Here is a 16624-nt window from a genome sequence, read left to right on the forward strand (position 1 = left end):
GTCTCAGAGTGCCTTGATTTGGCACATCCAGACAATTTTAGCAATTTGTCCAAGGCAAAAAAGCATTATTAGTTTTACCCCATGCTTTCAATTGAACCTCTCCGTCTTTGAGAGGTAATAAAAATAATGCCACAATAGACTTTTATTTAACTGTCGAACAAAGTTATTAAACAGTGAAAGTGAATAGTAACCACAACACAATGTAATACTACTGGAGGCAATTTAGCCTAACACATCTATACTGGCTCTTTGGTGCAGCATTTCAAGACTCTTTCCATTTCTCCATTCTCCTCCAAGGTTTCATAACTTTGTGTATTTCAAATATCGATCCAATTTTTCCTTATAACATGCAGTGGTATTTGCTTCAACTATTCCATGACATAGATTATTCCAAGGCCCCAACTGTAATTATTTACACTTCTACTTTACATTATCTATTTGAAACTCTGTATCTCTCAGAGCAGCCATATCCCTTGCCGTCTTTCTATTATGTTTCATGTCTTTCCTCCAGAGTGTATTATTTCAGAATTCTCAGCTTAAATTGTGGGTGGCACAGTGGTTAACACTTTGCCTCACAGCACCAGGGACTTGGGTTCAATTCCAGCTTTGGGTCACTCTCTGTGCGGAACCTGCATGTTCTCCCCTGTGTGGGTTTCTTCCGGGTGCTCCAGTTTCTTCTCACAGTCCGAAAGACTTGCGGGTTAGGTGCATTGGCCATGCTAAATTCTCCCTCAGTGTACCCGAACAGGTGCCGGAGTGTAGCGGCCAGGGGATTTTTGCAGTAACTTCACTACAGTGTTAATGTAAGCCTACTTGCATCACTAATAAACTTTTAAACATCTCTATTTCTGCCCATTTGACTAAATTGCCAATGTGTTCCTAAGTATTCCACTGTCCTCCTCACTGCTAAGTCCCGTCCTTTGTGGCATCAGCAAATTTTGAGAATATTTTCCCTATAACCCAGTTCAAATCATCCATATATGGAGACTAAAGGCTCTGCACTAACCTATAAGGCAAGCCACATCCAACCCTATCTGAGAAATACTAAAGTTGACCAATAACATTGCTGACTAGCCACAGTGACATTGCTTTATCCTATGCACTAATTTTAGAAGAAACCGCCTTACGTACGTTAGCACATTGCACATAAATGTGCTTCACAGTTGCATTTTTACATAACAAACATCTAACATCATTCAGAAACCAAGCACTCGAAATGATTTAGTGTACTAAATATACTGAACATATACTCTCTGTAGTTTAGAAAAATGAGAAGTGATCTGAGTGAAACATATAAAATCTATGAGGGCTTGAGAGGTCATTTCCCCTGGCTGGAGAAGGTGGTGATGAGCCTCCTTCCTGTAGCATAGCAATCCATATGATGCAGGTCATCCACAGTATTGTTAGGGAGGGAGCTCCAGAATTTTGATCCAACAACAGTGAAGGGACGGCTAAAAAGTTCCAAGTTAGGATGGTGTGTAACCTGGAGGGAAACCTTCAGGTGGCAATATTTCAATGCATCTGCTGCCTTTGTCCTAAGTGGTAGAGTGCACAGGAGATGCTGCCAAAGGAGTCTTGATGAGTTGTTGTAGTGCATCTTGTAGATGGTGCATACTGCTGCCATGCGCATCCACGGTGGAGGGAATTAATTTTTAAGGTAATGGATGGGACGTCAATCAAGTGGGGTGCTTTGCCATGGATAGTATTGAGCTTCTTAAGTGTTCTTGCAGCTGCACTCATCCAGGCGTGTGGAGAGTATTCCATCACATGACTTGTACCTTGTAAATGATGGAGGTTCAGGAGGTGAATAACTCACCATAAAATTCTCAGCCTCTGACTCCTGCAACCACAATATTTATATGGCTGGTCTAGTTCAGCTTCTGGACAATCGTAACCCCCGCGATGTTGATGTTGGGGGAGCCAGTGATACCAGAAACGCTGCTGAATGTCAAGAGGCAATGGTGAGATTCTCCCTTGTTGAAGATGGTCATTGCCTGGCAACTGTGTGACACAATGTTAGAGGCACTTGTGTCATAGAAAATAATAAATGGGATGTAATTTTTCAATTCTCGCAAAAATAGCCTTGCACTGGCCAAATCCTAGGCATACACATGCCCACAGGGCAGAGGCGAATTGCACCAACTTTTGAGCACAAGCTATTTAACGAGCTTGCCTGGGACCTTGATCCACAACATAGTTAGTGAGGTTTCAAAAATCTGGGTTCAGGTGGAGCACTTAAAGGGGTAAAAGTCACCATATCAGGTGATGTTGTACTGACTAATTGTTCATAATGACACAGCAAAGATATGTGAACAGCACAGCTCCCTTTGATATTGAAGCTATGAGGATCCAGTTGTAGAAAGTGCACCTGTGAAGGTAAGTTTAATCTATTTGGTGTTATTTGCCTTCCCTGAAATGCCAGTTTCTTGGAGAGTGCTCAGTGCTGAACTTGAGGTACTCATCTAGCTCCATCACACTGGCTGCAAATGAAGAAAAAAATCACAGGAGCAAGAAAAGGTGAGTGTTCTCCTCGGCTTAGTGCACATTTCTGAGCTGGTTAACTACAAACTTCAGCTCTGGAAGAAAGGCCAAACATCCTCAACTGGACAGTTTTCCCAGCAATACCTGTTAATTTCTTGCTGCCAGTCAAATGTCCTGGCTTACACTGGGGTCGGGGGGGGGGGGGGCTTAAGTCCCTCTTTAATCCCTGATGGTGGGATTTTTTTCAATGTCAGGGAAATTCAGTCCATCCACTTAGTGCTTCTCTTCCTTCATAGAATGTTGGCAATGTGGACTCTCCTTTGCTGGAAAATGGTCAACAAAGTAGATGACAGTGTTTCTGTGTTCCACCAAACATCAACTGAACGTGATACCTTTCTCTCTATCAAGGCATCAGGTTGACATGAAGAGCTCTGAAAGATACATGGGTACCAGTCATAACCTTTTGCACCCAAAGGACACCTCCTTTCCTGTGGTATCTGTGTGCCCTTTCCATTAAACATTTCTTCCTTATAGGAAAAGTGCTGAACATGTTGCCTATTGTTTAATGGCTGAGTTAACACTAATTCAAGCCTCAACCAGGATGGAAAATTGATGTTACTTAATGAAATTAGAAGGCAAACGTATTCCTGAAAGACTTCCAGCAAAGTTGGGGAACTCAGAACAATCCAATATTCATGCAATGACCTAGTTGATGTATAGTGAGCCTTGTATTCCACAGAGGAATGCACCTCTGACTCAAATCCACACAAAATGCACTCAAGGATTGACTACTTAGTCCTGACACATATGTATCTTCTTCTGAAACCAAAGAAGAAAATGCTGGAAAATCTCAACAGGTCTGGCAGCATCTGTAAGGGTCATAATCATCCCAACTATGCACCAGTTACCCTCCATGCTCACTAGTTTACCAATCCACCAACACGCTGACAGATATTTTATAATGTACTTGAGACAGAAACCCCGAAGAACCAATTTTTCTCTGTTTACTGTCCCGCATTGGGTCACAATTTGGAGAATAAGTTAAACCAAAATCTTATATTTACAGAATTCTCAAACTATTTCAACAGAACCATATAATGGATCAACACCAATATCTGTTAATTCACTTTGCATTAAAAATATTGTGATGATCCTTAGTTCATTTGAAATTAGAAGCATTCACCACCCATTATTTTCACTTTCTGGCTACAAATATAAATATTAATTGTAAAGTTTCCAAAGAAATAAGGAAGCATCTACTCCTGGAATAACGTATGGTTCGAGAGACGGAATAACCAAGACACTAATATAAAAAAAGATGCAGCAATGTGATTCAACTATCTGCAACTCAGCCTTTGTATTCAAAATTTAACCCTGTTAACAATCAGCCAGGTCATTATTTTACAATCGCTGAATAAAGCAACTTCTGTTTTTAGTAAATGAGATTAGGAGAATTTATGTGACTTTTACTCGTGTTTTCATTCTGCAAGTATATGACTTTTGATCAATGTCAACTGTAATTCATTGACTTTGATCATTTTAAGCTTAAGAAAGCAATATCTCAGAGTGGGGATTACAAACTTAAATAGGAGTACGTCAAATCATAAATTACAAAATGGTAAAGAAAATCTTTATCATATTTAATCCTCTGGTTCCAATAGATTTTAATACATAGAATTATAGAATCATAGAAACCCTACAGTGCAGAAAGAGGCCATTTGGCCCATAGAGTCTGCACCGACCACAATCCCACCCAGGCCCTAACCCCATCTCCCTACATATTTACCCGCTAATCCTCTAACCTACGCATCTCAAGATACTAAGGGACAATTTTAGCACGGCCAATCAACCTAATCCGCATATCTTTGGACATTTAATTTTAATTTTAATGCATTTAATTTTAAAATGTAAATGATTAACAGAAGCAGCAATTGAACGGTGTATGCTGGTTACAAATCTGGAAATATATGAATGAACTTTTGGAAAATTTTCAATTAATTCATGCTCCTGAAAATACATGTCAATTAATAATCTGCCAGGCAACTGACTGATAATGAGCAAGTCAAATCCTGTTTTATGACATGTAAATTGGGAAATTTTACCAACATTTTGGGGATAACATTGCAGGATCCTGCTTGCTAATAATTAGGACACTTGCTTTTGATTATTGAGTAAATTAAACTATGTTTTGACTGCATGGGAACCAATGTATGGAAGTACTTCTGATGCACTAAATTGCAGACAGCTGCAGACAGAGACTAAAGTTTAAGTTTATTTATTAGTGTCACAAGTAGGCTTACATTAACACTGCAATGAAGCTACTGTGAAAGACTTCAGTAAGTAAAATTCAAAGGACTATTGAAGTAAAGGAGGGGAGGCGATGGCCTAGCTGTATTATTGCTATACTATTAATCCAGAAACTCAGCTAATGTTCTGGGGACCTGGGTTCAAACCTCGCCATGGCAGATGGTGGAATTTGAATTCATTGAACAAAAATCTGGAATTAAGAATCTACTGATTACCATGAAACCATTGTAGATTGTCAGAAAAACCCATCTGGTTCATTAACCCCCTTTACGGAAGGAAATCTACTGCCTTTACCTGGTCTGGCCTACATGTGATTCCAGAGCCACAGCAGTGTTGTTGACTCTCAAATGCCCTTGGGCAACCAGGGATGGGCAATGCTGGCCATGAATGCTGGCCAGCCAGTGATGCCCATGTCCCACAAATTAATTTTAAAAAATCCTTTTTCTACCTTTGTAGAGTGACCATTTAACACTATCTACAGTTTATGTCGCTATGTTGTGTTACCTAACATTCCCATCAGACCATTTACATTTTAGTAATGCTATCAATCATTTCCGAACTTTATACAACTCAAATCTTCAGTCAACTTTCTTCTGTGACTGTGATCGATTAAAATAAGTACTGATTTCAGGATCCCACAGATAATAAGCAATCTATTGCTTCCAAAATCTATTGAACAAGTAAGTAGCCATCCATTGTGAGCGGCATGGTGGCACAGTGATCAGCACCGCTGCCTCACAGTGGCAGAGACCCGGGTGCGTTTCCTGGCTTGGGTCACTGTCTGTGCGGAGTCTGCACATTCTGCTTGTGTCTGCATGAGTGGCACAGTGGCAAGCACTGCTGCCTCACAGCACAGACCCGGGTTCAATTCCAGTCTTGGGTTTCTGTCTGTGTGGAGTTTGCACATTCTCCCTGCGTCTGCGTGGGTTTCCTCCGGGTGCTCTGGTTTCTTCCCACAGTCCAAAGATGTGTGGGTTGGGTTGATTGGCCATGCTAAATTGGCCCTAGTGTCAGGGGGATTAGCAGGGTAAATATGTGGGGTTATGGGAAGAGGGCCTGGGTGGGATTGTGGGCAGTGCAGACTCGATGGGCCGAATGGCTTCCTTCTGCACTGTACAGATTCTATGATTCTAACTGTCTTAACATGGAATTACTGAAAGTTTCCTACGTGATTTTCTATAGGAGGTTAAATAATTCACATTATTTTCAACACAAATTCACAACTTTTTGTTGTTGGTAACTGGGAAGTATGAAAGAAAAAAAATGACCTTATTGAGTGCAACTGACCAAATATGCTAAGAATACAGCTACCAAATATTTTAGTATTACACGTACCAATACCATAATCAAGTGCTGGAGGTTAGAATGCAGAGGTGAGCTTTCTATTTCAGTTCCTTCTCACACAACTGAACATGAACATTTTCCCATGTACTGGTAGTTTCATGACAAAACATGGAAGTACATTATGTGCGACACTATGTTCTGAAACAATATAGTGCAGAAACTTATAATATTATTAGAAATTAATTCCAAATCCTCAATACTTTTACTTACCAAATATAATTTTCTGAATGAAGTAAATACAAACTTTACTATATTGTATGAAAAGAATTAAGCAACTCTGAACGGCCGCTGTGAAAGCTTGAAAGGAAAGCATATGCTTTCTGATCAAGAATGCATTCCAGACAGTTTTCTATGGGTTGAGGGCACTTTGATTGTGGAAAACAGCACTATTGAACGGTCGGGAACTTGAAGGTGACGATTAAAATACCATTTAATAGATGGAGCCAGTAGCAAAGAATTTTATGATTAGATTCAAAACATTAAATCTCAGTTGGACTTTTGGTAGCACTGTCTATGTAGTATATATGGATTTCCAAAAGACACTTTCTAAATTGCCACGTGGAAGTATAAAGCAGTACAGCATAGGAGGAGGCCATTTGGCCCCTTAAGTCTGCACTGCCTCTTTCAAAGAACAATCCAGTTGGTCCCGTTTTCCTGTTTCTTCCCCATATTCTTCCAATTTTCTTCTCATAATAGGCTTATTTGGGAAACAGAAGCACATGGGGTGAAAGGAATCGCCGTTATATGGGTTTGTAATTAGCAAATAGGTAGAAAGAATAGAGTGGTGGTGAATAGAGCTTTTTTTCTACTGAAGAGAACTGACAGTGGGATCTTCTAGGGGTCTGTATTAGGACAACCGTTTTTCTTGTTACATGTAATGCCTAATGACCAGTATGGAAGCAAGTCTGCCATCCTTTACCTGGTCTGGCCTGTATATGACTCCAGATCCACAGAAATGTGGTTAACGCTTAAATGCCTTCTGATTAAGAGCAATTAAGGATGTGCAATAAATGCTGGCACAACAAGCAATGGCCACATCCCATGAACAATAAAAAATATACATAAATAACCTAGACATGTGCATATGGAGTACAATTTGAACGCTCAAACATGATAGACTCTGAGGGCTATTCATGTCTGGGGATATAAGGCAGTGAAGCACGCACTTCTGTCTGTTTCCATGGCTCTGGTCAACAGCCAATCCACATCGAGTATGTTTGACCACAAGACTCTCCCACTCTTACTGTCTGCCATAGACATATCTTGGGAAGGAATTTCAGGTTGCTAATCAACCCATTTGGTCCTATTATAAACAAACCATCCATGGCCATCATGTTCTGGAGTGGGATTCAAATCCAGAGGGGGCAATCTTATGAAAAAAATTCCAAGTGCTGAGGATGAATGAGTGGGAAAACAGGAAAGTTTCAGCCTCATTTTTTCAGCAAGTTGAAAAATGAAATTTTACGACGCTCAGTCAAAAAAAAGCCACAATGCAATTCTCACCAGCAGGGAGAGGAGGCGGAGCATATTCTCACCGGGAAGTTGGCAGCTGAGCTCGAGGGGTGCCATTGCGCAGGCGCCCCAATCTCCCAATACACTGTGTACACACTGTGCACTGGGAGATCTCATGTCACTCCCTCCACATTCTCCCCGGAGGTCTTCAATGGTCTCTGTTCCCACCGGCGAGGCCATCATGACTGGTCTCCGTTGGTGGGGACCATAGGTGATGCTCGTCAGTGAGGACCTCGACTGGCGAGGAGGTATGGACAAGTGAGCCCAGACGAATGATATTTAAGCTATGTCATAAAATGTTGAAATTGGCTTTGTGCCCTCCCAGGTGCGAAGCTGATTTCACAGCAAAACAGAGCTGATAACATCATGAGAGGCGAAAAACCGGGCACAAACCCATTCTTCGCCTCTCGCCTGATCTCATCGGCTCGCCAAGCCAATCAACCGGCAGGACAAGCTGGTAAGGTCACCCCTGAGTTTCCACTTCAGAGGCAGGGATGCTATCCACTTGCCACATAACTTCCTTTCACAAATTCAGAACTTGGACACGTAATAGACATTTTGTAATTGTGGTCTTCAATTAGACTTAATCAAACGGATGAATTGGGCAGACAGGTGGCAGATGCAATTTAATGCAGATTTGGGAGGTATAACTTGAACAGACAGTATAATATGTATTGTTGAATTGAATTATTTTCAGGAGCAGGGAGATGCAAGAGCAGAGGGAGCTGGAGATACATATTCATAAAGCTTTGAAGGTAGCAGGACACATTGATAAGGCAGTTCAGAAAGCCATTGGGATACTTGCCTTTGTAAACAGGACACTGAATACAAAAACTAGGAAGTCATTATAGACCTTTACAAATCAATGATAATGCCTCAGCTGGAGTGTTGTGAACAGGTCTGGGCACCATATCAAGGATATCAAGTCTTTAGACAGAGTACAAAGGAGGTTTACCAGAATGGTGTCAAAAATAAGGGAATTCAATGATTGAACAGATTGGGGAACAAAGATCAAAGAACAATACAGCACAGGAACAGGCCCTTTGGCCCTCCAAGCCTGCACCGATCATGTGTTCCTAACTAGACCATCCGTTTGTATCCCTCTATTCCCAGTCTGTTCATGTGGCTATCTAGATAAGTCTTAAATGATCCTAGCGTGTCTGCCTCAACCACCTTGCTTGGTAGTGCATTCAAGGCCCCCACCACCCTCTGTGTAAAATACGTCCTCTGCATATCTGTATTGAACCTTGCCCCCATACCTTGAACATGTGACCCCTTGTGTTTGTCATTTCTGACCTGGGAAAAAGCTTTCAACTGTTCACCCTATCTATGCCCTTCATAATTTTATAAACTTCTATTAGGTCACCCATCAACCTCCGTCTTTCCAGGGAGAACAACCCTAGTTTACTCAATCTCTCCTCATAGCTAATACCTTCCATACCAGGCAACATCCTGGTAAACCTTTTCTGCACTCTCTCCAAAGCCTCCACGTCCTTCTGGTAGTGTGGCGTTCAGAACTGGACGCAGTATTCCAAATGTGGCCTAACCAACGTTCTATATAACTGCAACATCATATGCCAACTTTTATACTCTATGCCCCGTCCAATAAAGGCAAGCATGCCATATGCCTTCTTCACCACCCTCTCCACCTGTGCTGCCATCTTTAAGGATCTGTGGACTTGCACACCCAGATCCCTCTGTGTGTCTATACTCCTGATGGTTCTGCCATTTATTGTATAGCTCCCCCCTGCATTAGATCTACCAAAATGCATCACTTCTCATTTATCTGGATTAAATTCCATCTGCCATTTCTCCGCCTAATTTTCCAGCCTATCTATATCCTGCTGTATTCTCTGACAATGTTCATCAATATCGCAACTCCAGCAATCTTTGTGTCATCCGCAAACTTACTAATCAGACCAGCTACATCTTCTTCAAAATCATTTATATATATCACAAACGGCAGAGGTCCCAGTACAGAGTCCTGCAGAACACCACTAGTCACAGACCTCCAATCAGAAAAAGACCCCTCCACTGCTACCCTCTGTCTTCTATGGCCAAGCCAGTTCTGTACCCATCCTGCTAGTTCACCTTTGATCCCGTGAGATTAAACCTTTCGCACCAGCCTGCCATGAGGGACCTTGTCAAATGCTTTACTAAAATCCATGTAGACGACATCCACGACCCTTCCCTCATCAATCATTTTTGTCACCTCCTCAAAAAACTCAACCAAATTTGTGAGGCATGACCTCCCTCGTACGAAACCATGTTGTCTATCACTAATGAGATTATTCAGTTCTAAATGTGTATAGATCCTATCTCTAAGAATCTTCTCCAACAATTTCCCTACCACGGACGTCAAGCTCACTGGCCTATAATTACCTGGGTTATCCTTGCTACCCTTCTTAAATAATGGGACCACATTTGCTATCCTCCAATCCTCTGGGACCTCACCTGTGTCCAATGAAGAAACAAAGATTTCTGTTAGAGGCCCTGCAATTTCATCTCTTGTCTCTCTCAGTAATCTAGGACAGATGCCATCTGGCCCTGGGGATTTGTCTACCTTAATGCTTCCTAAAACACCTAACACTTCCTCCCTTGTAATTGCGATTTGTTCTAACGGGTCTACACATCCCTCTGAGATACTACCAAACAACGTGTCCCTCTCCTTTGTGAATACTGATGCAAAGTATTCATTTAGGATCTCACCTACTTCCTTGGGTTCTAAGCATAATTCCCCTCCTTTGTTCTTGAGAGGTCCGACTCTTTCTCTGACAACCCTCTTGTTCCTAACGTATGTATAAAAAGCCTTGGGATTCTCCTTAATCCTGTCTGCCAAGGACATTTTGTGACCCCTTTTTGCCCTTCTAACTCCCTGTTTGAGTTCTTTTCTACTTTCTCTGTATTCCTCCAGTGCTTCATCTGTTTTTAGCTGCCAGGACCTTATGTATACCTCTTTTTTCTTTTTGATTAGACCTACAATTTCTCTGGTTATCCACGGCTCTCGAATCTTCCCTTTCCTGTCCTTCCTTTTTACAGGCACATGCCTTTCCTGCACTCCTATCAACTGCTCCTTAAAAGACTCCCACATGCCAGATGTGGATTTACTCTCGAACAGCCTCTCCCAATCAACAGCCACCAAATCCTGCCTAATCCGGCTGTAGATAGCCTTCCCCCAATTCAGCACCTTACCCGTGGGACAACATCCTTTTCCATGACTATCCAAAAGTGGTCACTGTTCGCCACATGTTCCCCCACTGAAACTTTGATGACCTGACCGGGCTCATTCCCCAGTACTAGGTCCAGTAAAGCCCCCTCTCCAGTTGGACTATCAACATATTGTTCCAAAGAACCTTCCTGGACACATTTAACAAATTCCTGTCCTTCCGGACCCCCAGCCCTAAGGGATTTCCAGTCTATATGAGGGAAATTAAAGTCTCCCACTACAACAACCCTATTTTTTCTGCACCTGTCCAGAATCTCCTTACATATCCATTCCTCAACTTCCCGTGGGCTGTTGGGAGGCCTGTAGTATACCCCCAGCATAGTGACTGCGCCCTTCCTGTTTCTGAGCTCTACCCACAGTGTCTCGTTACATGATCCTTCCAAATTGTCCACCCTCTGTACCGCTGTAATATGCTCCCTAACCAGTATTGCTACTCCCCCACCTCTTCTAGCCCCTCCTCTGTCTCGCTTAAAACACTTATACCCTGGAATATTCAGCTGCCAGTCCTGTCCTTCTTTTAACCAAGTCTCCGTCACTGCAACCACATCCAAGTTCCGCGCAAACATTAAGGCTCTAAGTTCATCTGTTTTGCCCGTTACGCTCCTTGCATTGAAGCAGATGCACTCCAGACCTCCAGGCCCACTGAGTTCATCCTCCCCCAGATTGCTCTTCCTCTTAGGTAGCCTTGTCTTGGCCCCATGCTCGTCTCCAGTCTCTACGCTTGTTGACCTATTGTTCTGATCCCCACCCCCCTGCCACATTAGTTTAAACCCACCCGAATCACACTAGCAAACCTCCCAGCCAGGATATTGGTGCCCCTCCAGTTCAGGTGTAACCCGTCCGTCTTGTACAGGTCCCATCCTCCCTGGAAGACTTCCCAGTGATCCACGAATCTGAAACCCTCCCTCCTGCACCAGTTCTTTAGCCGCGAAGTTGGGACTCTTGTCCTCAGAGCACAGATGGTAACATAAGTGTTCAAAATCGTGATAGAAAGTGTTTCCCCTGACAAGTGCGTTGATTCAAAACAACTAGCAAAAGAACTAGAGGGGAAATGAGAAGTAATTTCTTTACACAGGGTCGTTAAGATCTAGAACATGCTACCCGAAAGCATAATAGAAGCAGACTCCACAGGAATTTTCCAAAGGCAATTGATCATGCACTCGGAAAGGATTATATTGCAGGGATCTGGCATGTGGGATTAAATTAACTCTTTGCAAAGAGCTGACACAGATATAACGGGCTGAATAGTCTCCTTCTGTGCTGTCCAATTTTATGATTCTAAGATCAGCAAATCTAAAATAGCCTGTCAATGGCCTGTGGAAGGGTGTGGTGGTGTTGGGGGTTGGGGGGGAGGGGGAAGTGAGGGATATCCTCCAGCTAGCAGTAGTATAAATGCATAAAGATATCCACCGGTTGGTATTTCCAACAAAATCTTGAGCATATATTGAATACGATTTTGACAAATAAAACAAAGACAGAGAATGAAGAAAATTGTTCTACTGGAGTTTTATCATTGCTAACACTTAGAAGTCAAAAAGATACCGTTTTCATGTCATAGAATCATAGAATCCCTACAGTGCAGAATTCGGCCCATTGAGTCAGCACCAACCACAATCCCACCCACGCCCTATTCCCGTAACCCTACATATTTACCCTCCTGACCCCGCAGACACTAAGGTCAATTTAGCATGGCCAATCAATCTAACCCGCACATCTTTGGACTGTGGGAGCACCCGGAGGAAACCCACACAGACACAGGGCAAACGTGCAAACTCCACACAGTGACCCCGAGGCTGGAATTGAACCTGGGTCCCTGGCGCTGTCAAATGCAACAGTGCTAACTACTGTGCCACTGTGCCACCCCAAACGAATGTCAAACGGATTTATTTTGCAGAACAGGTTGATGGTGTGCTGATTACTCAGAATGAAGTAAAACTTCATGGTGGAGTTGAGCACTGCGGATGGTATGAGAAATAAGAGCTGTCAGATCAGAAAGCATGAGTTAGTTAAAAATAAAAGTTAGCACAGAATTAAAGCATCAAGTGAATAGGTGGCTTGTATTAAATTATTAAATTATCCACTATCTTAGATAAAAACTGCATACAGTTTCTTCAAAGTTCAATTCGTTTTTATTGTATGGCCTCTAACATCTTAAAGATCTTATTCTGCATTTGTCCAAATAAGTATGTATAAGCATGTTTTACAGGCTTAATAGTTTTGGCTGTCAAAACTCAACTTTAACATTTTTTAAGCCCATCCTCAGTGTTGCTACTGAAAGTTAAAGTCTATTTATTAGTCATAAGTAGGCTTACATTCACACTGCAATGAAGTTACTGTGAAAACCCCCTAGTTGCCACACTCCGGCACCTGTTCGGGTACACTAAGGGAGAATTTAGGATGGCCAATGCACCCAACCTGCACACCTTTGGACTGTGGGAGGAAACCAGAGCACCCAGAGGAAACCCACACAGACACAAGGAGAACGTGCAAACTGCACAGACAGTGACCCAAGCCAGGAATCAAACCCGGATCCCTGGCGCTGAGAAGGCAGCAGTGCTACCCACTGTGCCACCATGCTGCCCCCAACACAAATCTTACCAGTTGGCCACATTAAAGAAGGAAAAGTGCCCATCATTAAGAGCCGGACAGTGGACCAGAAAAGTTGATTTGAATATGATAGAAATTATTTCTTTAAAATGTGCTCACTACAGTTAGTCTTGTCTTGCAAAGTTTGTTGTGTGGCAGTGACAGCTGCATATTGCTTTATTGGCCTCGCCAGCCACTGGTGTTGCCAACATTAAAGAGACCTCTTTGTTTCGAACCATAATGCCATAGCAGGTGGCTGATCTCCTGGCCTGTAAACTTACATCACCAACCATAACCTGGTAACTGACCCCTGGGTGGTGGAGTCTCAGGTTTCTACCTTGCACAGACAATCTGGACAACCACCAGCCGCTTGAGGACAGGCTGGGGAAGATGTGGTCACTTCATCCACAAGTGGAACATGAAGGACAAGCTCAAATGGTCATCCAGATCAGACCATTGTCCATAAACTGAACTTCTGTCCCCCGAGAGAGACCCATTCCTGGTGACCTCCCATTCACAGTGCATCACCTAAAACAGATTGTTAACCTCGACAGTGAACTATAACTGCTTCCCCAGCCATAGGGATGAAAAAAAAGAAAAAAACATCGATTCCCAAGGAGACTAATTCAGCTCGGTGCATCCCGACTTCCCCAAAATGAGAAGTAACGGCGCTCCCCTTCAGCCCACAGCACCACGCTGGATCTGGCTTCCCCAGGTTATTTTAGTCGGAGGGAGGTGGTGTGTGACCAACATCTCGCCTTTTTTTTTGCAAAAGGGAATAATAGTTTGCACACATTGCAGGCGCCTGGCTAAGTGGGGCACAGTGCTTGCTTATCTCCTTGGCACTGCAAGTCAATGCTGGGCAGCCCGGCTGCAGACTGCTTGCGACTGGGCTGCTGACTGGGAAGAAGTGTTTACTGATCAATGAAATAGATCACCCAGCCGACATGTAGCAAGTTTACTGAGCTCGCTGCGCCCCGTTACCCACAAATAGCCACATTACAATTCAATCCATTTATTAAAAGCACCCTCACAGGCGGCTGGAAGGTGGCACAATGCAATGTGGGGATAGCTATTTAAACCACGTTATTACATTAGCAAGCCAGGCCTAGATGTGAAACAAGTGAGACGGCTCTGTGTGTTTCCCCTACCTTTCGAAAATCAGTCGAACCATAAAAATGCAGAAAGCCAGAGGAAAGGCCAGGTAAAGATCCTCCGCCTGCGGGAAAGTGGCTTCGTCCGTGTTTTTCAGATCTGCCCAGGTCACATTGTGGGGCAGCCAGAACCTCTCATTCCAGAACCAGGCGAGGATACCTGCCATGTTCAGTGCTTGCAGTGTTCGGCTGAGTGAGGGGGGACGGGACGGGACGGCTGGATGGATGGCTTGTGTGGCTGCAGCCTGCTTGAGCGCTGCCTGGATCCCTCCTTATCCTGTGTGTCTCTCCCTCTGCCTGCACTCGGCCTGACTGAGTGGCTCTTGCAGACACAGGCAGACCGACCAGAGACTTCCCTTCTCCCTTTCTTTCTCTAGTCTCTCTCTCACACACACACACAGTGTCGCCTACCTCCAATGGGAAGTGTCACACACCATCCACTCTACACCAAGTGATTGGCTCACACAACTGTCGCACACTATTCACAACAGCAAAAAGCAAAGTGTACCCACGGGTCAAAGTCAATGCATCATGTTACAGATTATTAAAGCAGAGTGTTTTGAGTACTGAATAATAGCAATAAAGATGGGGGAATATACCAATATCAGCCCCTTAATGTTTATATTTATCAACCTCTATTAATTTCACTATCAATTATAACCTAATCGTGATGATTATAATGGGATGAATAAGACGGGTAATAATACTGTATGTTGAAAGAAAAATATCTCAACAATCAAATTAGAATAACTAACTTCTTACAAGCTTTTAAAATGTATGAAGTGTTCTTTTCTTTCCATGAATGAACCCATTTTCCAGATATTTTGTTTCCTGTTCACTGTTCCGAAGGGAATAATTTCACAAGTGCATTTTGATCATTTTGGCTCATCTAATGTCTGACTTTATTTTGTCCAGTATTAGATTTTTAAAATATTTATTTTTGACAAGATTATTCAGATTGTTATTAATTTTATTTAATTCTGTGTAACGCAGTTTAAGATTTAATCTATTTCATGCCTATTCATGTTAGCCAAATTGATTGAATTCTCTTCAGTGTAGATGTGTCTGCACATCAAAACAAAAGCATCTCCTTAACTGTGAAGAAAAGACTTGCATTTATATAGTGCCTTTCATGACTCTGGGACATTGTAAAGCACTTACAGCCAATTAAGTTCTCTTGAAGTGTAGATGCTGTGGTAATCTTGGAAATGCGATTTATGCACAGCAAGACCTCGCCAACAGCAATGACCAGATTTAGTGATGTTTTAGTGATGTGGAGGGATAAAGATTAGCCAGAACACTGAGGAATACTCCTCTGTTCTTTTTAAAATAGAATATTTTATATCGACCTGAAATGGCAGATCGAGCCTCAGTTTAACATCTTATTCAAAGGAGAGTATCTCCAATGATGCAGCACTCCCTCATTACTGAACTGCATTGCCAGCCTAAATGTTGTGTTCAGATCTGTGGAATGAGCCTTACAACTACAACCTTTTTAACCCAGGGCTGAGAATGCGACCACTGAACCTGCTGCCACTGAGTCATAACTCTGTCTTTGGCAAATGAAGCACTTTACGTTCCGTGAACATGAAAGTACTCTTTGAATGTGAAATCGTTTTATTACATGTGGAAAGAGGTCAGGTGAATGCACTGACAGCTGTTTTTTTATATTCACTACGTCGAATAAAAGCAATTCATTAGCATTCAAATTTGGCAATTACGCCCTCACTGATCTAATGATCCTGCTGTAAAGTTGCTGTAACCAATTGAACCATTTGGTGAAAATCTGATTTTCTTGATTTCTGCTCATTCTCTCCAGCTCCGATTTTGTGCAATTGATCCCCCTGGATGTACTTGGAAACAGATTCAGGTAAATGAGGGCAAAATTCAATCATGGCAGTGCAAAAGCGATTTCTATTAGTTTAGCACCTGTTTTTCCTATTATCCACCCATAAAACTATACAGCCAGTTGCACAGACACTGAGTTACATATGGCACAGTATGTTTCAAGAGA

The 16624-nt window shown here is 42.6% G+C and overlaps 1 protein-coding gene across 3 annotated transcripts in view; it reads right to left on the reverse strand.

Annotated features, from left to right (window-relative positions):
- Positions 1-15028, reverse strand: part of cers6 (ceramide synthase 6) — a 291866-nt gene extending 276838 nt beyond the window's left edge. The window contains exon 1 of one of the 3 annotated variants that reach the window (XM_078228207.1): positions 14608-15028. In XM_078228207.1, the coding sequence (XP_078084333.1) occupies positions 14608-14777 (170 nt within the window). In that variant the 5' untranslated portion in view covers positions 14778-15028. The remainder of the gene's footprint in view (positions 1-14607) is intronic. The other 2 variants (XM_078228208.1, XM_078228206.1) reach the window with 2 other exon arrangements.
- Between the last annotated feature and the right edge of the window lie 1596 nt (positions 15029-16624).

This window comes from Mustelus asterias, chromosome 14 (genome assembly GCF_964213995.1).
Source record: "Mustelus asterias chromosome 14, sMusAst1.hap1.1, whole genome shotgun sequence".
NCBI classification, from domain to species: domain Eukaryota; kingdom Metazoa; phylum Chordata; class Chondrichthyes; order Carcharhiniformes; family Triakidae; genus Mustelus; species Mustelus asterias.